Raw genomic sequence first — 26,368 nt, forward strand, 5'->3', positions numbered from 1 at the left:
TCCAATTTCTTAGGTCACTGTTGTCATATTACTGGCCTTCATTTCAATTCCAGTTAAATTATAAAGTGCAATATGTAATGTTGAACCTTCAGAAAGAACGTAATGAGCACAACCAGCCTCCACAAAATCCCAAGTTCAAATTACAGGTAGAATCACCATCCATATCTGAGAATGTACAGAAACTTGATCATCGTTTTCTTTATCATCGCCGTCATCAGTATCAGCATTGTTAGCATCACAATCTCAGCATCATGATCATGTCAGGTGGTGTGGCAAGGTCAGAAAAGCCATCATCAAGACACTGTCCAGTTTGGGTGTGTAAATATTATCCTGTGTTTCTTGGCCCATTTAGCAAACACTTTCTTTTCAGTGATAAACCTATGCCCCCCATATGGGGCATGTTCATGAAGAAAATATTCATCACATTCATCTCTTCCTTGTTCATAGTAATGGTAGGGGACTTTTCTATACCCTTCTGTCCTAGAAAAGAGAAAAAGAAAAGGAGAGAAAGACAGAGATGAAAAATGAAGCACTCATTTATTAGAATCCATTATGTGCCCAGTAAATGCATTACTTGCAAACCCATACCTTATTCTTGTCCATGAACTCAGTTAAAAGCTATTATACACAAAAGCTTTTAGAAAGACACACTAGGTCCTTAGTGCTTTAATAAATCAAATAAAATTTATGCATCACACCAATTATACGCAAACATAGAGCCATTCTTTGAGGGAGGAAATGGTGTATAATGGAAACAAACTTTGGATAACCTGATTGCTTTAGCAGAGCTTGAGGAAGCTTAATGATTTTCAGAATAAGATATTTGGTTCATCTGTACTCCATTATGCTTATAGTTAAAGTAGAAATATTTGATTATGAAGACTGTGGCTTAGGTACCATTTGACAATACGATTAAAACACTCTCTGAATGATACTATGCCAATTGTTGGTAGGGAAATCTATTTCATTACCTTGATGAAGCATGGAAGGTTTGTTTTATTATCTAATTAGAAACTATCCTACCAGCAGGGATATACTGTGGATAAACACACGCATTTTAAATAAGGATCTGACAGATTACTCACTTAGCAGTGAAATATAATTTCCAGGAATTCTTGTTAAGGTATCAGCTTCTCAGAGGCTTCAGGACATTTCGTCCTTCAAGATCAAATATAACCATTGAGTAGATAGCCATTCATCAGCCATTAGAGCAGCAGAAACAACAAACCTGTTCTGCAAATTAAATAACCATTGAACCTGTTCTGTATTTTCAAGCCACAAGTCCCTGACATGCCACAGACGAAGGGAAAAATGTTCCTTCTGACATTTGACATTAGACTGTGGTAAATATTTTCCTTTTTATCATCCCTAAAAGTCACAACTTGATGCACTGACAATAAAATGTCATGTCAGCAAAGAATGCCAGGAAAAAATTTTTGCTTTATCTGTTTCTCAGATTTATGGTATTAAAATGAATTGTGATATTTTGACAAGATATCAGAATTGGAGATGCATAAAAATAATTTCCTGTGATCTTACTTGCAGTAGGTGTCATTTATCATCCCGTAGACGTGAATGCCGTAACAGGCATCCATGGCCAGAATGAAGGTGAACCACCCCGTGCTGAGATAAGAGCCAGACTGGACTCTGTGGGGGGAATGAAAACAAACAAACAACAAACAAAACAACACAGAAGACACACACAGAGCAACAGCAAAGTGTGATGAGAAATGAGCAACCTTTTATCAAAAACATAGCACTTGTTATCAGGCAAAAACATAAGGAAACTTGACGATCTGTCAAAGATAACACACTTATTTTGAATTATCTCTGAATAGTTTATAGGCATGCTTTCACTCTTACTACCTTAAGCCTAGAAGCTATGTTGTATGGAAGAGAAGCCATATGGCAAATATCTGGAGTCAAATAATCCTGCTCCCTTCAGGTGAAAAATAATTTATTTGACTTTCCGTAAGACACAAATTAGTGCTGTATATCAGAGGACAGGTTTTCTCAAGTTGCTTGGAGCCCTGATGGGAGCTGAATGGTGTTATCTTACTTACCTGGACATATCACTTTCTTGGAGGCTTGCTGGGCTTCTAAGTGAAAAATTGGATGCAGTGTAAGTGAATGACTTGGTCTGTGAAAGCGTTTGAAAAGTTTTCCTGGCATCATGAGACAAGATTTTTCCTTTATAAGACCTGTGTTACCAATCTCCTGAACATGTTTTAACTGAGTACCAACTATGTGCCCATCACTGCTGTAGATGACACAGATATATAAACACAGTAAGTATCAAAACAAGGCTTTTTGTCTTCACAGAGCCTAGAGGATTGTATCTGAAGATGGCTATGTTATAAAGGTTGATCAGGGAAGGCCTTTTTGATAATAGACACAAAGATATGGGGAAAAGAGAGGGCAGGAGAGGTGAATGGGAAGAAACCACATGGGCCTACTGGGAAGGCAGCCTCATGGGGGCAGTCTTTCAACGCCCTCTTGGTCACACAAGAATAGGCCTTGGGCCTGGAACACTTCCTTACCCAGGAGTTTTCACAGCCTGTGCGGGACTTACCACCTTGTGTGAGAGGAGCCTCTTCTGTTCCACACTCAGCATGTACTCCTTTGCTCTGCTTATGTGACATATAGCACCTGGCCAACCTCACTGCTATAACTGTTCCCTGCAAAAAGGGGATGGGATCCTTTGTTCTGTGGTACAAGAGGGGTGCACGCAGGCCAGCAGCCCTGTGTCAGCTGCTGGGAGGGGCCTGCTGACTGCACTGACGTCCACTCTTGCGGCCGACCTTGCTCTGTCTGTTCTCTATATAAGGAGAGCACTGTTCCAAGCACTGCTTGACTGTGTTGTGTTTTCTTTGGTGAGTCCAATACCAAGACACAGTGGGCAGAAGTGTTTGGACTTCTACTCCTGATGATGAGCAACAGATGCCACTTGCTCAACAGACCATATGATGGAAAAGTGTTCCAGGAAGTGTTCAATATCACAGATAGGAGGATGTGTGCTTGTATGTTTAAGGAAGAGATGGAAGTAGAATAACTGAAGGGGTAGAGAAATTAGATCAGTGCTGATTTGAGGAGTCTGTCAAGTTGCAAATGGTTCAAGGGAATGTTGGGTGAAAAGCTGGATCTCCATATTCGTCGTTGGCCAAGACAACCCAATCCATCCAAAACAGATGACTGCCCATCTCCTTAAAACGTTCCCCATAGGGGCATCTGGGTCACCCCAGGTTGTTTGCCAACTGTGTAGCACCACTTTCTAAAAAAGACTAAATTTCCAATCTTCCACCTAGATGTCTTGGTGAACTGGCGCATTGTCATCTCTCCTCCTCCACCTCACCACTGGTACGGCATTCCCGCCAGTAGTGTTTCCCACTGCTGTCCAACATCCTTGCTGCAGTTCTCCAGGACTACAGTTAGCACTATAGTGCTACAGTTAGGACCCTGAATCCTTTTATTCTTTTATAAACAGGCACCACTTAGTATCAAATCTCAACAGGGAAGCATTTCAGGAGCAAGGAACTCACAGCAAGGGTTGGTAACTGGAATTTTAGTCTTTATTTTCATCAACTTTGGTTGATTTGCAAAGAGAAACAAACCCAGCGCATCTATATCCACCCCCTCTGCCTATTTGTCACCGAGTCTGAAATGCCAATATGTAAAATGACTTCCTTTGTATCTCCTGGTGTGTCTTCTAAATGGAAAACATTCCAGAAATAGTACCACATTGAGTTACATGCACTTTCCTCTGTGACAGGAACAGTTGCAACAGCATGGGTTAGGAACAAGTGCCAAATGGGTGGGAAGACATACCACAGGGAGGGGAAGATAGAAGAGAGCGACTTTGCCTATAATACAATGCAACCTGCCGTCAATCCTGCAATTCTGGTGTCTGAGGAGGAGCAGCAGTAACGAAAGTGCTTAAAGCACCATCTGCTAAAAAAGTCATTTGAAAATTGGGAGAGACCAGAATAGACAAGAGTCTTGACCAGAAGCTCCTAAATCAAATCTAGAAATTTTATCTACATACTAAGTTTTTTTCAGTTATTCTTCCTGTTGAATTGTATTTTTTCCCCTCTTCTTGCCTTTTCCTTCTACTTTTCTACCTTCCAATCCTCCCTATCCATTCTTCATTACTAGGCTGACCAAGCATTAGTAATGATCATAAAAAATTACAGCATTTATTTGCACATGATGAGAAAAGACAGGTCTCACATATTTACCCACTTATTCACCTTTTTTAACAAACATTCATTGGGATCCTATTATGCGCTACTGACTATACTAGAAGTTGGTGATGAGTATCGAACATTTTCTTAAAGAGCACACAGCCTAGTGGGGGAGGCCACACATGTTAAAGCAATTAATCACAATATAGGGTAACAAAGCAGAACCTGTGTGTTTCAGAGTTAATACCAAGCACAGTAAAGAACTGAGTGAAGGTATCTGGTTTCCCATTCCAGCTGTGATATGACTGGAATGTGAAGCTTTGGACAACTCAGCTTCTTTGGGGCATCTTAGTTTCCTTTTCCCTAGAATGAGATAGTTTAACTAAGGCTTATCTAAGGTTTACTCTCACTTTAAAATCAAACGATTCTGTCATCATCATCCACAATAGTCGATCTGTTTTCATCTTTAGCCATGTGGCAGTTCCATGCTCCATGCATGTAGGGTGTGTAATTAACAAGCATATAACACAATTGGTCAGGTCACAATAAATGCACATTTGCAACACGGGAATGCCTTGGAGTGCCTGAGGTATATATAGAAAGGGTGTACAGTTTTATCTGGCAGTGGTGGTGGCTACCTTCCCTCAACTTTTGGAGAGAGAAGCTCCATATTTTTCTCTTTCACACAATTGCTCATAGAAGGTGCTGGAATGGCTATCTAAAACCAAATACACTACCATTACCATTGAGGGTAAAGATTAATTCGAGTGAGAAAAAAAATCTGAATTAAGTCAAATCGGTTTTCTTTTTAAACGAAATTAAAAACAAGTCGGTGTTTTTCTAGGAACTGTTCCCTCCACATGGTTGCTGTCAAGGACCAAGATAGCATCAGAGCCCCGAGACAAAGGGAGGATCGCTCATGAGACATATGGACCCCTACTCGGCAAAATGAGCTCCCCTGGCTCTTTCTGGTCCAACCCACATAGTTGTTTCTGACAGTCCAACAGCCAGGCTTCCCTAGCAGAACCCTCAAAGGATAAATAGGGTACAGTTGTCAAAGTGATTTCTCTATGTGTTTGTCTTCTCTTTACCACAGGAAAAGAGGGTCAAAAATTTCAGGGTTTGGCCTCTGGTCAAAGATCTTTCCATCTCTCCACCTAATAAGGAAATTTTTACCCCATTTCTGATATCGATGGCTTTTAAGCTTCAACTGATTTATTTTGTTTCTGGAGAGACAGCATAATAATTAGCTCGAAAGCTCTTCCAGCAAGCTGTGTTGCATTTGATTCAGACTAGGAGGTTCATACTGCCCAAATGCCCTGTCCTACAACCATCATTTAATTAACGAGTTGCATTTTTTTTCCCCCTGGTGCCTCTGACTTATTTGGGATGTAAAATCATATGAGGTTTCCTACCCATAATACTTGCCTGGGCTAGCAAAGTGGTTTCTTCTCAATACTTCCAGCTAATATCCATATAATGATACTTTCAGTGGAAGAATGGCAGCTGCTGGATTAATAGAGGAATTCTTCCAAATAAATAAAGGGGCTTCCCTTGTGACTCAGCTGGTAAAGAATCCGCCTGCAATGAGGGAGACCTGGGTTCAATTCCTGGGTTGGGAAGATCCCCTGGAGAAGGGAAAGGCTACCCACTCCAGTATTTTGGCCCAGAGAATCTCATGGACTATATAGTCCGTGGGGTTGCAAAGAGTCGGACACAACTGAGCAACTTTCACTTCACTCCAAATAAATGCCCTGATGATCTGGGTTCCTAAGGGAATTCGTTGGCCTGGATGGCACTGCATCTGGGAATTCTTGCAGCTGCACCATTTCTAAACTCTCCTGCTGTGTGGGTATACTAGAAAGGAGGAAGTATAAATTTTACACCCCAGTTGACCTTTTGAAGGTTCAATAGAATCAGCGACAAAAAGACTTGAGCTGATATATGTGAAATTGTTTATGCTTCTTAGCTTGGAGAGACCTAGTGATAACTATCAGATGCCTTAAAAAATTCCAAAAGGGTCACCTCTTGGGCCAAATATTGTCTTGTAATTTGTCAGTCATGCACATAGCACTATGTACCAGCTGGCCATCAGCCATGGCACTTTTTATACCTTCCACAATTGGGGATCAATAAAAACAATTATTGTCACCTACAAATAAACAATCAAGATTCCCATAGGGATGATAAGAGAATGTTAGCCCCTAATTCAGTACAATAGGAAAGCTTAAATTAATGCAGCAGAATAATGAGCCATGCAGAGGAGGAAAAAAAGGCAAGTGTTAAAAGAAAGCTATCAATCATTTGTTTTCACCAGCCAACTTCGCATCCCACTGCTCCTTGGTAATCAAGATACTTACCACTTGGAAACTGCTAAAATTTACTTGCTCATCTCTTGGAAAAATGATGCTGTCAACACCTTGATGTAGCACATGCTTGAAGGCATATCATTTAAAATATGATTTTTCATTTACTTTATTACCAATAAAATATAAGCTACCATGCCCCTCAATGTTTACCCCTGTTCCTCGATGATAAAGGCCATCACATGGCCACAGGTATATGTTGTCTGTCATGCTAGCCTTATTATTATTATTTTTTTTACCAATCCCAATATCTTCATTCACCTGCACCCTTGCTTCTGAGCATGTTCCCTCATCTTCTCATTTCTGGAAACATACTGTGAAGCGTTTTTCTCCTAATGCCAGGCAAGCTGGAACTTTCTAGTGAGTGACAAGTCCCTTTGGGGTAATTTCGAAGGAGGAACTGAGGAAACAGAAATGGTTACTTTTCAAAAGAAAGCTGACTTACATTGAATTTGTCTATTTACAGAATGCTCTCATCACTGAGTGACTAAACATACGCATACACACAGGATGCTCTAATTACTGAGCACCATTAGCTCAGTGACTTGGATTCTGAACTCAAGAAGCTTATACTTTGATGGGCAAAATAATAGCACTTTCCCTATATCAGGGTTTTTCAAATCTTGGCCTGCTTTAGATGTGATAATTCTCTGTTGTGGTGTATGCCCTGTGTAATAAGTTCTCTTGCACATTTCACCAGATTCCTCTTTGTTCCAAGCTCCTCTGAGCTCTAAAAGGACAGTAGACTTCTCGACTTGCTGGTGCATGGCCTTTGGCTGAGAGAGATTTGCCATGGGGATGTCTCTGACCCCAATCCAGGCTCTCCAGGCTCTCCTTATGTACAACTCCCATACTTTCTGCTCACTGTCCCACTGGCTTTCCTTACCTAGCCAAGCAACTTGACAAGTCTATCTGAAGCCATTCAGGTTTGGTGTATACTGAAGTATTATCTTACCTTGCAACATAGCCCTAAGAATCAGCATACTTACTTGGCCTAAACCCAAAGGGAAGTCCCTAGCCTACAACGGGGGCTGTGCAATGTGGAAGGGAAACCAGTGTCAGGGAACAAGGATGAGGAGTCCAGTTTCCTCCACCTCTGTGGCTGCTGCCTCTTCACAGAATGGTTCCTTTGTTTCTACTGTTTCTAATCCATTTCTTCTATGATCCAATGCAAACAAGGCCCAGGACATTCCAAGTGAAAATTTCAAAAGTATAATAATCATTTATCAAAGCCCAAAGGGGATCCAAACCCTTCCAACAATGAAGGTTTATTGGATAGCACAACTGTGGCAGCAGTTTCTGCTGAAATCTGCTATACTCAGGAGCAAAAAGGGAATTTTTAAAAAGACTTAATCAATATTTCATATCTTATTTTAACACTATTGGGCCTCAGTTCTCTCATCAATATACTACACTGGCAGGATAAATAAAAATAGTAAAGTAAGTTTCTATATACCTTCCTAGGGAGAAGGAGTATCTGGCAGAATACAGATTATACAATTAAAAACATTCTTCTATTTTTTTCAAAAGCACATGGATAATGAAAGAATATATTTAAACAAAGAGACTGGCCAGGAAAAACAGCCGATGATTATCAGTAGCACCTTGGGATTCAATCTAATATTGTGAACCAGTCTAATGGAAGCAGAGCTCAAAGTGTGGAAACAATTTCAGCTGTCCCCAAGTCATATATTTTTGTATATCATTCGATAGTTGGGAGCTATGGTAATACTCTGGGGTTTGCCCATTATATTAACAGTATATATTTGTACTATCTATCAATGGGACGTGCCCAGCAAATCTTTAGGCAGCAACAACTTTCTGCAAATCAGGTGGCAGAATTCTCCATCTGGGCTTGAATCATTTACAGATGGACATAAACTTTTCAAATGGATAAACATGTCATACTGTGGAAGATTCCTAAAAGAATGCACTGGACAAAAGGAGTCTAGGTCTGGAAAATAATGAAATATGGACCGTGAGTAAATGGAGAAAGCCATAAGTCTTTTAAGACTGTACTACCATCCTGATCAGCTAATGCAAAAATGTCTGAGCTAATCAGTAGACACTTGGACTGTAAATATAATAAATAGTTTTCCTGCCGTAGAATCAACAGGACTCTGACTAGTGATGAATGCAACAAAATTGTACAAAAGGAGCATAATAAGAAATGACTGTGCTCTCTGCAAAATGTACATTTAAAAGTAAAATGGTTCACCTCCCAAAGGTATGATTTATGGCTGCTGTAGAAATAGAAGATACCACTCACAAAAATTACTTTGTTCATTCATCTCAGAAATTAGAAGGTTATTTTGCTCCTGCCCTTGGGCTTTAAAGCCCCTTCAATTGGAAATGTTGATTTCTGGGATTTCATTCAATTTTTTAAATGAACAATGGAACCTCAGGAATAACAGGGATGGATAATGGAGGTCTCTTTGGACCACTTCATTAAAGCAGGACTGGATCCTTAACCATTCAGTATTGGCTGAATTGTATCCCCTCCAAATTTTTATGTTTAAATCTTTACCCTCATGTTGATGGTGTTTGGAGATGGGGTCTTTGGAGGTAATTAGGTTTACATGAGGTCATGAAGTTAAGGTCCTACTGATGGCACCACTGTCCTGATATGAAGAGGAAGAGAGCAGAGCTCCCTTCATGTTACACGAGGACGTAGCAAGAAGGCCACAAGCCAGAAGGAGATTCTCACCAGAAACTGACCATGTTGGCACCTTAATCTCAGGCTGCCAGCTTCCAGCACTATTAGAAAATGAATTCCTATTCTTTAAACCACCCAGAGTATGGTATTTTATTATAGGAGCCCAAGCAGACTAAAACAACGGGTACCTCTTGGGGCTCTCCCCCAACAAACGTAACCCCCCTACTCTTTCTGAACTCCCAAGTCTAGTCACATGGGTCCATTTATGGCTCCTTAGTACATCTTGTGCCTATCAGAGTCTGCCTTTTTTTCTCTTGGCTTGTGTACATTTTCCTTCTTCCTGAAATGCTCTCCCCACATCCCCTCCAGTTTCTAATCTTATCAAGAAGCTTTGGTTCTGCTTACCCTCATCCATTCAAGAAAGATTTGGTGAGTGCACTGTAGGTGTGAGGCACTGTGCCAGGCACTGAAAAGACCAAGCCGCCCTTGATCTCAACTCAAGGTCAAGGCGGGGAAACAGACTCAGTGACTGTTTTCAAAAATAGGGCTATCGAGAGAGTAATCCCCTTACAGGTGTTATGAGAATACTGAGGGAAGAGCAACAGATCGTGCTGGAGAGAACTGGGGAAGGTAGGAGGTAAGAGCTGAGCTGCAGACTAAGGGTAAAGACTAAGCAGATAAAGGAACAGGAGGACACCTTTCAGGCAGGAGGAACAGGCTATGGGACTGCACTGAGGTATGCGAGTAACCAGAATACAGAATAGTTCTGCTCTGCCTTCTAAACTGGAGCAAACCTCAAAGCATCATCAGTACTTAATTTCCATAATAAATTATTGGTTAGAGACAGGGTGCACAACTAACGCTGATTTATTTATCTTCCTTACATTATGTTTTGAAATATTAGAGATACCTTGATGTTTTATATACCTAGTTTTTTCAGCTGAAGGAAATTTATGGATCTGGCAAAAGTATCCAGGGGAAAAATGGCAGAATTATATTTTTACTTCCTCATTAAATTCCTCATTAATTCAGAACTGAGAAAAATGTAAACAATATATGATGAAGAATAAAAACAATTTAAAAATGTGTGAGGCTATTGGAGGTACCCAGTGGTGTTCAACTGTGTTATAAACTAAGTTACAAGTCATGAGCAAATGCATCTAATCTCCATGTAGTCTCCAAGCAGACTTCTTCAGTATACACCCAAAGGCTCTCAACTTGCTGCACTTAAAAAGGAAACAGTTTTTACATAAACATTTAACTTACCAAGGGTTTTTAAATTATTATTATTGGACATGAAAATGGATACCATTGCTGCTTTAAAGACATGAACACTTTGCAGTTGCTTTCTGGTCAAGAAATGCTGAACTAAATGTTCTCTACAGCAACATCTCCTCTACTCGGTGAAGCTTCTTGGAGACGGGATTACATCATGTGCCCAATCTCTACTCTGAATAACTGTTGCCTTCCCTGGACCTGTGGTTTTTCTAAATGGCCCATAATTTTGAGGATGTGAGGTGTTATGGATGGTCCATGTGCTTTCTAGTTTCAGATTCTTCAAGCTACCATAGAGGCCTTTGTCTCAATGACCAAAGTTTTTCTATCAGCTTTCCTGTACTAGATTGTTTTGATTGTTTCTTCCTTGCACATGGCTTGCTCATGCACCAGTAACTTTCCTGCCTCACTGTTTTAGGCTTGGCCAAATGACTTGCTTTGACTCATAAACTATTAGTAGAAGTGAACAAGGAGACAGTTCTCAGTAGAGATTTTAAGTATTACATGCTTCCCATTTCTTACATTTCTTCCCTTCATCATGAGAACAACACATCTTAGATAGAGAGTGCTCATGCAGTCCGGGTCCCAGGCTGCAGATCTGAGCCCTAAACTAGAGCTAGGTTCATTGAAATCTAGCAGAGTTACAGCTGATCACAGATCTATGAGTGGTAAATAAATGTTCTTGGAAGCCACTGAGTTTCAGGGTTATTTGATAAGCAGCAAAATGCTAAGTATATTTTTTGATAAATAATAATTGCTATTATTTATGGAGAATTTATATGTACTAGACATTGTGCCAAGGGCAATATATAGGTCATTTTGTTTAATTCTCACAACAACCCCATCCTTTGGGGAGAATTAATATCTCCATTATACAAATGAAAGTTCAGGAACATATAAAGGACTTGCCCAAAGACTGTCATACCAGAGAACTCAGGTTCTTAACTAAGCTCTCTCTTGTTTACCATCATTCTCAGCATTGCCTGAGGCATCACATGTTTGACAGTTCAGTTCAGTTCAGTTGCTCAGTATGTCTGATTCTTTGTGACCCCATGGACTGTAGCACACAAGGCCTCCCTGTCCATCACCAACTTCCAGAGTTTACACAAACTCATGTTCATTGAGTCAGTGATGCCACCCAACCATCTCATCCTCTGTCATCCCCTTCTCCTCCTGCCTTCAATCTTTCCCAGCATCAGGGTCTTTTCAAATGAGTCAGCTCTTTCCATCAGGTGGCCAAGGTATTGGAGTTTCAGCTTCAACATCAGTCCTTCCAATGAACACTCAAGACTGATCTCCTTTAGGATAAACTAGTTGGATGTCCTTGCAGTCCAAGGGACTCTCAAGAGTTTTCTCCAACATCACAGTTCAAAAGCATCAGTTCTTCGGTGCTCAGCTTTCTTTACAGTCCAACTCTCACATTCACATATGACTACTGGAAAAACCATAGCCTTGACTAGATGGACCTTTGTTGGCAAAGTAATGTCTCTGCTTTTTAATATGCTGCCTAAATTGGTCATAACTTTCCTTCCAAGGAGTAAACATCTTTTAATTTCATGGCTGCAGTCACCATCTGCAGTGATTTTGGTCTGACAGACCAGCCATCAAAAGACCTCAGTTCTTCTGGTTCTACTGTTAAATATCTAGGAAATCTTGAACATGTTGCTTCTTCTTTTGGGGCCTTATTTTTTTTTTCTTGATGGCAGAATAAGAGGATTGACCTAGGTAGGCTTTAGGTCTTTCATCACTAAAGTTCTGTAATGTAGTTGTATGTAATAACCTAATCCATGTTAGAGAGATTATAGCCATCTAGCTATATTTTTAGCACAAGAATTATTATCACCACTTTATAGATAAGTGTTAATAGCTTTAACATTCAAAACACTTTTTAAAATTTTAGCTGTGGTCATGTTCAAACAATGGCTTTAGGCCATTGACATGGATATGTGCATCAACTTTAAAAAGAAATAAAGGGGTAAGTCCTGAAAATAAAGATCAAGTTCCTAGGTTTACTTCATTCCCCAGGCACGACTTCCTTTCAGCCCTAGGATCTTAACATTTTAATAAATTGTCCTCTTCGGCTTGTGTCAGCTGAAGGAGGCATCTGTTCCTTGTGACCAAAGATTTAAAGTTGGATTGGTTGACCTCTAAGATCCTTTCTAACATAATGAGTCTACTTAATACTCTGGGTATAATTAGGGAGTCAGTTCTACCAAATCCTTAATTCTTATTAGCTATCGCTATTTGATCTGATCCTAGTTCTATACTTAAGCTTAAATAAGTTGCGTCTTTCTAACTTACCCTTCAACTTATCTTGAAATCATGCCCTTCCTAAATTGGTGTAGTCTTCAGTATTCTGAATGCTAATCACCTTTCTCTACCTAAGGCATAGGTGCCTGTTCCCTGCTAACCTGATAAAGGTAATTAAAGGAAGGTTTTGACTTTCTCTCCTAGTTCTCTTATCAGGAATTCCTTCTGCATATACTTTCCTTAAGACTAAGGCAGAAAAAAAACATGAAAGGTTATAATCAGGTAGGAGAATATCTAAGTAGATAAGAGATTTTTTTCCTGCCACTTTTAGTTTTTAGAAGAGAAAAGAAAGGTCTCACTTTCCCTTAGTTTTTTAAGTTAATTGGAACTTGTGTTAAACCAAGCTTTTCCTTTAGAAATTGTTCTAGCACAGAATCAGACTCAAACTTGTTTCTGATAAAAATGCTTTCTGAGCCTTGTTTCACTTTCAAAGTGAAAATTTCTGTTTAAAAATAACTTTTTGAAAAGTTGAGGTATAACTGACATACAGCATTATATTAGTTTCAGTTGTACAACATAATGCTGTGGTATTTGTATATACTTTGAAATGGTCACCACAATGTCTAGTTATCATTCATCACCACACATAGTTACAGATTAAAAAAATAATTTTTAAACAACTAAAAGTTTTAACATGGATTAAGACAGAGACTTGAGATGGTTTCACCCCACTGGAAGAGAACTGGGAATCCAAGCTTATTGCTAAGGTCTCCAGTACCATTGGGATCATTACAAAGCCAGCTCCAGCCACAGCCAAGCAACCAGCTACACATAATAATGAAATTTCAAAAATACAAAGCAGTCATGAACTTCTGGTTAAAATGATGAACTTTGCTGCAATTTCTTGCCTATCTGAATCTACTTTTTCTGAGTAACATGGCTTAATAAATCCTGAGGTAAATTATTTTGAGGGGAATATTGGACTTTAAAACCTATTTATTTCTGCTTTATTGACTATGCCAAAGACTTTGACTGTGTGGGTCACAATAAACTGTGGAAAATTCTGAAAGAGATGGGAATACCAGACCACCTGACCTGCCTCCTGAGAAACCTGTCTGCAGGTCAGGAAGCAACAGTTAGAACTGGACATGGAACCACAGACTGGTTCCAAATAGGAAAAGGAGTACGTCAAGGCTGTATATTGTCACCCTGCTTATTTAACTTATATGCAGAGTACATCATGAGAAATGCTGGGCTGGTGGAACACAAGCTGGAATCAAGATTGCTGGGAGAAATATCAATCACCTCAGATATGCAGATGACACCACCCTGATGGCAGAAAGTGAAGAAGAACTAAAGAGCCTCTTGATGAAAGTGAAAGAGGAGAGTGAAAAAGTTAACTTAAAGCTCAACATTCAGAAAACAATGATCATGGCATCTGGTCCCATCCCTTCATGGGAAATAGATGGGGAAACAGTGGAAACACTGTTTATTTTTGGGGGCTCCAAAATCACTGCAGATGGTGATTGCAGCCATGAAATTGAAAGACGCTTACTCCTTGGAAGAAAAGTTATGACCAACTTAGATAGCGTATTAAAAAGCAGAGACATTACTTTGCCAAGAAAGGTCCGTCTAGTAAAGGCTATGGTTTTTCCAGTGGTCATGTATGGATCTGAGAGTTTGACTATAAAGAAAGCTGAGTGCTGAAGAATTGATGCTTTTGAACTGTGGTGTTGGAGAAGACTCTTGAGAGTCCCTTGGACTGCAAGGAGATCCAACCAGTCCATCCTAAAGGAGATCAGTCCTGGATGTTCATTGGTAGGACTGACGTTGAAGCTGAAACTCCAGTACTTTGGCCACCTCACGTGAAGAGTAGACTCATTGGAAAAGACCCTGATGCCAGGAAAGATTGAGGGTTGGAGGAGAAGAGGCCAACAGAGGATGAGATGGCTGGATGGCATCACTGACTCAATGGACATGGGTTGGGAGAACTCTGGAAGTTGATGATGGATAGGGAGGCCTGGCGTGCTGCGGTTCATGAGGTCACAAAGAGTCAGACACGACTGAGTGACTGAACTGAACTGAACAGTTGATACAGTGGAGTTACCCTGATAACTCAGTTGGTAAAGAATCCACCTACAATGCCGGAGGACCCCGCTTGATTCCTGGGTCAGGACGGCCCGCTGGAGAAGGGATAGGCTACCCACTCCAGTATTCTTGGGCCTCCTTTGTGGCTCAGCTATTACTCTGCCTGCAGTGTGGGAAACCTGGGTTTGATCTCTGGGATGACAAAATCCCCTGGAGAAGGGAAAGGCTTCCTACACCATATTCTGGTCTGGAGAATTCCATGGACAGTCCATAGGGTCACAAAGAACTGGACACAACTGAGCGACTTTCACTTTAACTCCTTTTAGGTGGCGCAGTGGTAATGAATCGGTCTGCGAATGCAGGATTCTCAAGCTGTCAGCTCTATCCCTGGGTCAGGAAGAGTAGGAAATTGAAACATGCTCCAGTATTCTTGCCTGGAAAATCCCAAGGACAGAGGAGCCTGGTGGGCTACTGTTCATGGTTTGCAAAGAGACATGACTGAACACACATATTTATTTTTATTAAGAAAAGTTATGCTGTACCCCTTTATGCTCATCTATTCAACTGCTTTTATGTAGCTCACTAAAGAAGGACAATTCAATTAGTAAAGGTCAGAAGCAACAACTGACACATAGGTCTTCAGGGACTGAGAATTTAAGTATCTAACTTAGAGAAGGAGGTTTTATTTGTCATTTTTCCAACATGCTGACTTTCATTGACTACCTTACGCACAGTATCTTTGCCAAATTATAGGCTATCATCAATGTGTCAAAGGGCACACTGATCTAATTCTTCTACTCCAGCACCCAGGGATTCCTAAGGGGGCGGGGCGGGGGGGGGCGGGGCAATCTGTTTGCTCTAGTGGAACACCCAAAGTCAAGTGACTCAGTGATGGAATCTTCCTTGAAATAATCAGAGCTAATGGAGTCTCACTTACTAAACAAGATTTTTGTCCACTAAGGTAGAATGCTATTCCAATTTAATTCTGCCCAGGAATTTTAGTCCTGAGAAATCCATTTTCATCTGTATTCTTGAGATGGGATAGGGTTTGAAGTCTATCCAGAGTTTTCCAACTGAGCAAGACCCCTTGCTTAGTGAAGAGAAGAATTTCTTTCATGGAGGTATGTTTTCCCCATAGTGTTGATACACAGGTTGGCTGGCAAACTGCAGAAAGGAGCTGTGTGTTTGTTGTGTTTACTTACAGTAAGTTTGTTCCTGGGAAGAAATCCTTCTAAACACATACCAAAACTTCTCCTGTACTGGGTCTTTTTATTTAAGGACCAACTTTCTGATCAGAGAAAAGATAATGGTAATAATTTCATTCTTTCCAGCAGAAGAGATGACATTTATGTGTCTCTGGAATTCTTCCAGGCCAGTAAATTTTTTCTTATTGAGGTATAATTGATTTACAATATTGTGTTAGTTTCAGGAGTACAGCATAGCGATTCAGTATTTTTGCTAGTTATTGCAAGATATCGGGTATAATGCCCTGTGCTATATACATTTTATCCTTGTTGCTAATGTATTTTACATACAATAGTTCATATCTGTTAATCCCTTACCTATACTTTGTCCCTCCCCTCTTCCCTTTCTCCTTTGTAACCACAGGTTTTTTTTCTATGTCTGCCAGTCTATTTCTCTTTTGTGTATACATTAAGCTCAGTGACTTTATGACTCCAGAGTAGACAAAATTTCATAAAATGGGAACTAGAACACAGAGCAAAAGGAATATATCTTAGAAAATGCCAAAAGAAATATGAAATATAACTTAGAAAATGCTTCTCTTTTGAGAGCATCTGATTAAAATGTGAGTGTTGTTTTCTCCACAGACTTTCCTACATTGAAACAATCACAGAATGTCAGCAATCTCTATGCCTCGCTATATAAATGAAAAGGACATAGGAAAACAGTTGAGACGGTCCTCCACCTTGCATCTTTGTTTTCACCAGTTGGTGATAACACTTTGTGCCTATGTTTCTAACTAAAGAGGCTGCAAAGAAATGACAAGAAGAGCTACTGAACTCTGAAGGCTGTTGAACAGCAGCAGGAGATGAACAGAATTGCTCCTATTTTAGGAGCCCACAAACTGGCTTCCCTTCATTCCTCCTCTCGTCCCCTTCCTTCTGCTTAGTCTTAAGTGTCCATAGTCATGCCAAGAGGATGAAAAGAATTGCATCGTTGCTTTTTGTAGAGAAGATATGTGAGGCATGAAATTTTGTGAAAGCCTCACTCCCAAATAAGAAAGTAGATTGAAGGGAATTTAGTCTTCCTGCCTCATGAACCAGATAAAGGGAAGTGGTGAGTGATGCCAACTAACTGGCCTCTTACCAGCTCCCTCCCCATCATCACAGCCCCAATCCTTGGGCTGCTAGAGCACAGTATTCCAGACCCTTCCACCATGTTCTCATTCTGAAAAACTCTTTACTGTCATCAGAGGCCAACATCTCTGATGTGATGATTTTGACTCCACAATCCTATCTCCAGGGCTCCTCTCATAGCTCAGTCAGTAAAGAATCTGCCTGCACTGCAGGAGACCTGGGTTCAAATACTGAGTCAGGAAGATCCCCTGGAGAAGGAAATGGCAACCTACTCCAGTATTCTTGCCTGGAGAATCCCATGGACAGAAGAGCCTGGCAGGCTAAGGTCCATAGGGTCTCAAGAGTCAGACATGACTTAGGGATTAAACCCCACAACCCAATCCCTTCCTCCTCCCAGGGATATCCTGTCTTCCTCTTCAGTACTTGGATCCCACTCTCTACCCCCAGAGCCTTGGCTCCACTTCCCAGACACAGCACTGATCCACTCTCTGTAGAAGCCTTGTTTCCATCATCTGCGCCTTTTCCCAAGCTCCATTTACCACCACTGCTACTGATAATGGATTCTGATTTTATTTTCCTAGGGGTAAAGTCTGGTATTCGTACTTAGGAAAAGTTATTTTGAAAAATAAAAAGCTTTCCTGGGTGATTATAATGTGATGTGTGTAGCCACGGTTGAAAATCACTGCTATAAATGCTTGTTAGGTTTGAGGATTCTATTAGAAGTTGAGTTCCATTTTATTATGAATTAAATTAGCTTTTGAGGATTAGCCTGAGAATCTAACCACCACTTAAAAAATTTGTTTCTTTAGGAAAATGTTTCCCAATTTATAAATAGCTGACTTGCAAACTGACTGGCTATTTGCCAGTGAAGGGATGATGGTCACCAAAAATATCTTGGCCTTTTTAAAAGTTTGTTTATCTAATTGAAGTAGAGTTAATTTACAATATTAGTTCATTTCTGATATACAGCATAGTCATTCAATACTTTATAGTTTATACTCCACTTAAAGTTGTACAGCAGTGACATTTTATTTTCATGGGCTACAAAATCACTGTAGACAGTGAGTGCAGTCAGGAAATTAAAAGACGTTTGCTCCTTGGAAGGAAAGCTGTGGCACTTAAACAACGTATTAAAAAGCAAAAATATCACTTTGCTGACGAGGGTCCATATAGTCAAAGATATGGTTTTTCCATGGTCATGTATGGATGTAAGACGTGCACCATAAAGAAGGCTGAGGACTGAAGAATTGATGCCTTCACATTGTGGTGCTGGTGAAGTCCCTTGGACTGCAAGGAGATCAAACCAGTCAATCCTAAAGGAAATCAACCCTGAATATTCACTGAACTATAGCCATTATTTGTAATAACTTGGTTGTTCAGTCTCTAAGTCGTGTCTGACTTTTTGTAACCCAATGGACTGCAGCACACCAGACTTCTCTGTCCTTCATAATCTACTGGACTTTGCCCAGATTCATGCCAATTGAATCAGTGATGCTATCTAACCATCTCATCCTCTGCTTACTTTTCCTTTTGCCTTCAATCTTTCGCAGCATCAGGGTCTTTTCCAAAGAGTCAGCTCTTCGCAACAGGAGGCCAGAGTATTGGAACTTCAGCATCAGTACTTCCAATGGATATTCAGGATTGATTTCATTTAGGATTGATTGGTTTGATTTCCTTGCAGCCCAAGAAACTCTCAAGAGTCTTCTCCACCACCACAATGTGAAGGCATGAATTCTTTGGCAGTCAGCCTTCTTTAGGATTGGTTGGTTTGATTTCTTTGCAGCCCAAGAAACTCTCAAGAGTCTTCTCCACCACCACAATGTGAAGGCATGAATTCTTTGGCAGTCAGCCTTCTTTAGGATTGACTGGTTTGATTTCTTTGCAGCCCAAGAAACTCTCAAGAGTCTTCTCCAGCACCACAATGTGAAGGCATGAATTCTTTGGCAGTCAGCCTTCTTTATGGTCCAGTTCTCGCATTCATACATGACTACTGAAAAAACCATAGCTTTGACCTTTGTTGGAAAAGTTATATCTCTGACTGTAGGCAGGCAATTGGTTCAACTTAGTTGAATAATTTTGGAAAGCAAGCTGTTCCTAAGTAAGAAATTGCTAACATTTTCCCCATGGAACTTTAAATAGTTTATATATATATATATATATATATATATATACACACATAAATATATATATATAAATGATATAATAGAGACGTGTATGTGCGCTCAGTCATGTCCAACCCTTTGTGAGTCCATGGACTCCTCTGTCAGGCAAAACCCTGTCCCTGGGATTCTCCCAGCAAAAATACTGGAGTGGGTTGCCATTTCCAACTCCAGACGATCTTCCCAACCCAGGGACTGAACCTGCATCTTTGGCATCTCCTGCATCATCAGGCAGATTCGTTACTACTGAGCCACCTGGGAAGTTCATAATAGAGATACTTACTGATATATCTGAGAATATATTATATGTCAGAGATACAACCCAGATTATCATACAAAATTTGATAAAACCCATACGTACCTCTTGTATCTGTTTACCTCCAGAATCAGATTTCCTCCCAGCTCTATTGAGATACTAATGACAATTAGTTGCTCAGTGGTAAAGAATCCACCTGCCAATGCAGGAGGCATGGGTTTAATCCCTGGGTCAGGAAGATCCCTTAAAGAAGGAAATGGCAACCCACTTCAGTATTGTTGCCTGGGAAACCCCATGGACAGGGGAGGCCAGCAGGCTATGGTCCATGGGGTTACAAAAGAGTCGGACACAACTTAGTGACTAAACCACAACAATGACACATATATATGAAAGTTTAAGGTGTACAATGTAATAATTAGATACATGAACACAGTGCAAAATGATCACCACAATATGGTTAGGCAACATTTCCATCCCTTTATATTATTACAGTTTGTGTGTGCTTGACATTTAAGATTTATTCTCTCAAAAATTTTCAGGTATATAATACGGTATTGTTAATTATATTTACCATACTGCACATTAGATCCCCAGCTCTTAGTTATCTTGTAGTTAAGATAGAAAAAAAAAAATCCTTTTTTTTGGTCAGTTGAACCATAGTTCAATAAAAAATTCCTATTTCATCTATCAGGATTAAATTGTGCTCTGTATTTTTTTTTTTAATAAATAACAAATCACAGCACAGGGGTGGCCATATATGGTGCTCCAAAGAAAAGAGAATAAACAAATATGGGGCTCTAGAAGGTGGGAATATATGTTTTTGTAATTGATGGGACCCACAGTGGATTTATCAACATCAAGGGGTATATTCATTGTTAAATTCCAGCAATCATGAGATAACATATCAAGTTACCTAAGTTAATTTTAGTCTCTTGAATTTGTCACTGCAAAGCAAACTCTCAGAAAATTAAGTGTCATCTGTACCTTCCTGAAGTTATAAAGCACATATTTAATAGAATCTCATGGCAATTAATGTCTTAGGTCATTCTGCAGACACAGGGAAGACTCTTTCTCCCTGTGACTGCTGTCCTGTACCCCTCTTGTCACTGCTGCTGCCACCAGTTTTGCAATTAACAAAGTCCAGAAAGTGACATTTGCATACTGGTCTCCCCTTGGCAGGAAAGTTTCAGTCTTCTTGTCAGCACAAAGCTCATTCAACTATGAGCTTTGTTCAGTCTCAGAAGTGCCATTTTATTTATCAGGAGGCCACTTTCTAGTTTTTAAATGGCTTTAGACCTGCCACTTCTTTGAGCAACCCTACTGTAAGAGTATTTGCCATTCACCTCGGGCTGTGCTGGCAATCCTCCATAACTAGCATGCTGCTAATAGGACTAATAATGCATGTAGGATGTGTCCAGCCTTACTGAGACACCTTTCTAAGACCCAAGCTTTCCATGGCCGATTTGCACATTGTAAGAGAGGAAAATCTAAGTGCTCAAAGCTGTGGTGCTGCGAGTACTGCTTCCTTCCGTTCGTGGTTGGAGAATTAATGGCGATATTAACACAGCCAAGAGAGATGTCAGATGGTAGATGGCTCCAGCTCCCAAATCATCTCATTTAGTTTGTTTGGATGATGGCTCTATGATTCTCCAGGATATGTGCATCACCCTTGACTCTGCCCTCTTCCTCATCTTTCACATTCTGTTAGTTACCAAGTTGTGTTAACTCTTCATGTTCTCTCTCACATCTGTTTCTTTGTATCCCTCTACTACTTTAAAGGACTTCCCTAGTGGCTCAGTGGTAAAAAAAAACCTGCCTGCCAATACAGCTGATGCCAGTTTGATCCTTGATTTGGGAAGACCCCCTGGAGAAGGAAATGGCAACCCACTCCAGTATTCTTGCCAAGGAAATCCCATGGACAGAGGATCCTGGTGGGCTATGACTCATGGGGTCACAAAATAGTTGGGCACAACTTAGCGACTACAACAACACACTATTTTGAAACCCTGGGTAACAAAGCAGCTTAGATGCAGGCTTCAGATTAATACAGCGAGCCACTGCGGTGCATCGCTGAAATCTGTGTATACATTTAACAGAAGGGAATGAGGTAGTGGCTGGGCTAGTGGCAAAACAGTGGATACAAATGCAGCCTCAGGGAGCCCCTACCAACAAGCAGGATGTCCCTTCACAATCTTGGCATTTTCTTTATAATCACAAAAAATAAGAAGCAGGGACAGTGGCAAAATTTTTTAAAAGGGAAACATTTAAGCACTGCTGTGGAGAAAGATATGTTTTCCTATCTCCTTATCCAATAATTTTCTCTAGTCACTGGTGACTTTATTGTGGAAACAGCCTCTCCGTATTTCCTGGTGAGGTGTTGAAACTGAAAAAGCACAAGCTGGGCTAGACACAAAATCAATATTCTTTGATTCGGTTTCAGCTCTTCACTGTGGCACTTGCCCTCATCATCTCTTTCAAGAAGGCAATGCAAAGGAAAATCAGATTTTTCTCTAATTAAGGGTAAGGAATGATTGCTAGCTTTGTTTTAATCAAGGCACTTCAAAGAACTCAGAACATCATGACCATTCAAGTCTTGATTTCATATTACAACATACCACCAAAAACATTTCGATTATGATCAGTTTTTCCTTTGTACACTAATACAAAAGTAACTATTTAATAAGCATGTTAAACATAGGCTGAGCACTATTAAGTGGAAGGAAATTTGAGTGTATGAATGGATGAATTAGTTCCTCCCAACAAGTCACCTAGACAAACGTGCTTTTGTGAAAAGTGGGATGGAGCATGGAGAAGGAACCATTTTTCTATTGACAACCATTATTTCCCTCTAACACACATACTTTCTTTCTTGGCATTCATAATATTATAGAGGGCAACTCAGGGATATGTGATCTTAGCAATTTCTTTTTGTCTTAAAAGAAATACATCCAGGATTTGGTTAGAGAATTACATCTCATGCAATTTGTACTTTAGACAAAGGTACACTAGTTTTATTTTTAGCTATCCAGCATGTAAAAATACAAAGAGAAAAAAAAATTGGTAACTTACTAGCTTATTTAGAAAGAATCACTTTTGAATATTAAGTCCATTTGAATATGCTGAAATATCTGAAATGATTATTGCACCTTGAAAGTACTGAGGGAAAGAAAACTGAAATTTAAAGATACAGTGCTAAGAAAAGCACCAGTTAATGAAGGATTAAAAAACAATATATGTTTAGCAATTAAGGAGTTATTTGATATATGTGTGTGTACATTTAAAAAGCCTGGAAAAAAAGATTCATTTTTCTCAATTTATGACCCACATTGTTTCAGGAGCATATCAGTTGCATAAAAACAGGGGAAGACAGCACGAGTGCATTTATTTAACAAGCTCTATGCAGCTACTCCACAAACACCAAGCACAGCAAGGTGCCTGCCATGAGCATGGCCCTGAACAGCTAAGGTATTTTGCTTTTTGATATTGAGTAATTCTTGTATCAGGAAGGAAAACATATAAACATCTTTGTGTGTTTTCATGCCCAAGCCCTTAGAAGATCGGTGAAGTATTTTTTTCTATGCAAGTATGGCATTTTTCTGAATAAAGGGTTCTGTGGCTGGGTGAGGAACTGGTTTCAAAAGGGAACCTAACACCCCGTTTCTTCCCTTTCAGACCATGAATGCCCAACACTGTCCCAACAGTGCTTCAGAGGAAGTGCTTTTAAAAACCTGATAGATACTCTTCGATGCTCTTCTAGGGATCCTAGACCCTCACAATCCAGCTCGCTCTGTTTCTTCTCTCCCCCTTGTCAGGGCTTCGTCCTTGTCAGCTCACTTTGTTCCTAGCATCAGGGACAAGGTGCTCATGGAGAAGTTTGATCCTCATGGCTGGGGTTCTATCATTTCCTGCTTCTCTGACCTGTCTTTGATGCCCTCCTGTTCTATGGTGAACCGGAGTGACAAGAGCAAGGAGTTATTGCTTCTAAGCAGAGGAGGCTGTCTGAACTGCTAACCCTCTGGAGCAAAGAGCAATCATGTTTACTCACAGTGAGGAAAAAATGGAGACGCTTGAAGCATCATCAGTAGAGAAAGCAGAGCTAACGCGGCGAGGGCGAGGGTGGATTCTACAAGCTTCTGACAACCAGTTAGCACAGTGTTTGGCTTCATCTCTCTTTTGGCCATTTCATAGAAAATATTTCAAATGAAGAAAATAAAATCCTATGATAATTCCTATGTTGTATAAATTGTTTTATAAACCCCCCCCCAAAAAATATGGAACAGAATTTCCCAGTTTGTATAACCAATTTAACATCACACTGATAATGAAAGCTAGGAAGGAACCAAAAGAGAGTCAGGGCAGAAAATGACAGTACAATCCCATTTATAATTACAGATTCAAAAATCCACAATTAAAATCTAAACAATATAGGACTTTCCTAATGGTCCAGTGGCTAAGATTCATCGCTCCCAATACCGGGGGCCTGGTTCAATCCCTGCTCAGGGAACTAGATCCCATGTGCCACAACTAAATGATCCCGTATGCCACAAAGAGATCCCATGTGCCACAACTAAGACCCAGCAGAACCAAATAAAAAAAGAAATATTAAGACTAACAAACAGACACAGCCAACTGATCAGAGCACTAAAATAAATAGACATACTCTATGACCAAACAGGTTCTGTTCCAGGAGGGCGGGGACAACTTAATACAAAGAAAACTATTAACATGATACTTCTCAAATGTGTTATTTTGAACACTAAATCAGTGGTATACTAACCAGTATTTTATAAGGGAAAGAAGGACAGGTAATATTTGGGAATGGTGGGTTTAACAGGTAACTGAACTTCTTTTTTTATTATGTTGAGATATAACTGACACACAGCCCTGTATATAAGATGTTCAGCATAATGATTTGATTTATACCTATTTTGAAGAGATTGCCACAATAAGTTCAATAAACATCCATCATCTCAAATAGATAGAAAAAGCATGTGGTTTTTTTGGTGATAAGAACTTTTAGGATTTACTCTCTCAGCAACTTTCAAATACAGAATTACCCTACAGCATTACGGTGTATCTATATATATGCTGAATTTCTTGACTGCTGGACTTATCATCTTCCATACGATGAGTTAATATGTCTCTAGGAAGTGAATATATGAGGCAACATTTCCCCAAGCTATTTGACCAGATGACAATTTCCTCCCTTCACATTTTTTTTCTTTTTTTGGATGAACCAGCTTGAAGAAAATGTGTTCTCTGGGAAACATCTATGGTGGATCCTATATTAATTTAATGCATTGTATCAATCATTCAAGGAGATACTGTATCATTTCTTCAAGAGATGTTAGAAAGAATTTGATACAATCCAACATTCAATCCAATTAAAATTGTTTTAATCTACGACTAAAGGGATATCTCCTTAAGGTGAGAAAAAAATCAAAACCCTCTCTCTTAGACTAAGGGCTGGAATCATAAGTAACTGTAAAATACTAAAAGGAATGTGCTGCTGAGATCAGGAATAAGAAAAATGTGTATGCTATTATTTTTTTTTCTTTAACATTGTTCTGGAAATTTTAGAGAATGGAATAAGATATGAAATGTTAATGATAAGAAGAAACAGAGCTCTTATACTTACATGAAATAATTGTTTAAAATTTATAGAAGGAAAGGACATCCTGTATAACACAGGGAACTATACTCAATATTTTTAATAACCTATAAAGGAAAAGAATCTGAAAAAGAATATATGTATATACGTACACATAGATATCTGAATCAATCTTCTGTACATCTGAATCAATATATATTGTATTTGACCATTTTATCAAACTCTCTTATTCTAATAGCTTTTAACTTTCTTCTACACTTTTTAAAATTTTTTATTTTCTTTATTGAAGTATAGTTGATTTATAATGCTGTGTTGCTGCTGCTGCTGCTAAGTCGCTTCAGTCATGTCCGACTCTGTTTGACCCCATAGACGGCAGCCCACCAGGTTCCCCCATCCCTGGGATTCTCTAGGCAAGAATACTGGAGTGGGTTGCCGTTTCCTTCTCCAACGCATGAAAATGAAAAGTCAAAGTGAAGTCACTCAGTCGTGTCCGACTCTTCGCGACCCCTTGGACTGCAGCCTACCAGGCTCCTCCGTCCATGGGATTTTCCAGGTAAGAGTACTGGGGTAGGGTGCCATTGCCTTCTCCAATAATGCTGTGTTAGTGTACAGCAAATTGATTAAGGTGTACAGCAAATTGATTCAGGGGTATAGCAAACTGACGTGTGTGTGCATTCTTTAAAATATGGGAAAATAATTTGAAAAAGATGATTATATATCTCTGAATCATATATATGATTCTGAATCACACACACACATATATCTGAACCAATTTGTTGTACACCTGAATCAATTTGCTGTACACTAATACATTTTAAGTCAACTATATGTTAATAAAGAAAATAAAATTTAAAAAAAGAAGGAAGTTAAAAGCTAATAAAATAAGAGTATTTGATAAAATGATCAAATATAAATGAGGTTTCATCTTCTTATTTTTTACCTTCTCTTTTTACCTTCTCTTTTTTACCTTATAACCAGAACTAATATTTAAAAATAAGAAGTTTCATCTTCTCATTTTTTTACCTTATCTTTTTTCCCTTATAACCAGAACTAATGGGTAGAAAATATAATGTACTAAAATATTCCTAAAATTCATAATAATGGCAAAAATATTTTAAAAATACAAAATAACAATCTTAATTAAAACTTATGGAGTATTCAAGACTGGACTACCAATGTCACTCACTGGAAAGACTGAAGGCTGTAAG

At 39.5% G+C, this 26,368-nt stretch overlaps 1 protein-coding gene across 1 annotated transcript in view; it reads right to left on the reverse strand.

The window, feature by feature from the left end:
- Positions 1–293: 293 nt before the first annotated feature.
- Positions 294–26,368, reverse strand: part of ST6GALNAC3 (ST6 N-acetylgalactosaminide alpha-2,6-sialyltransferase 3) — a 365,006-nt gene continuing 338,931 nt past the window's right edge. The window contains 2 exon segments of the mRNA XM_052638050.1: positions 294–480; positions 1,540–1,647. Of these exon segments, the coding sequence (XP_052494010.1) occupies positions 294–480; positions 1,540–1,647 (295 nt within the window).

This window comes from Budorcas taxicolor, chromosome 3, assembly GCF_023091745.1.
Source record: "Budorcas taxicolor isolate Tak-1 chromosome 3, Takin1.1, whole genome shotgun sequence".
Taxonomy (NCBI): domain Eukaryota; kingdom Metazoa; phylum Chordata; class Mammalia; order Artiodactyla; family Bovidae; genus Budorcas; species Budorcas taxicolor.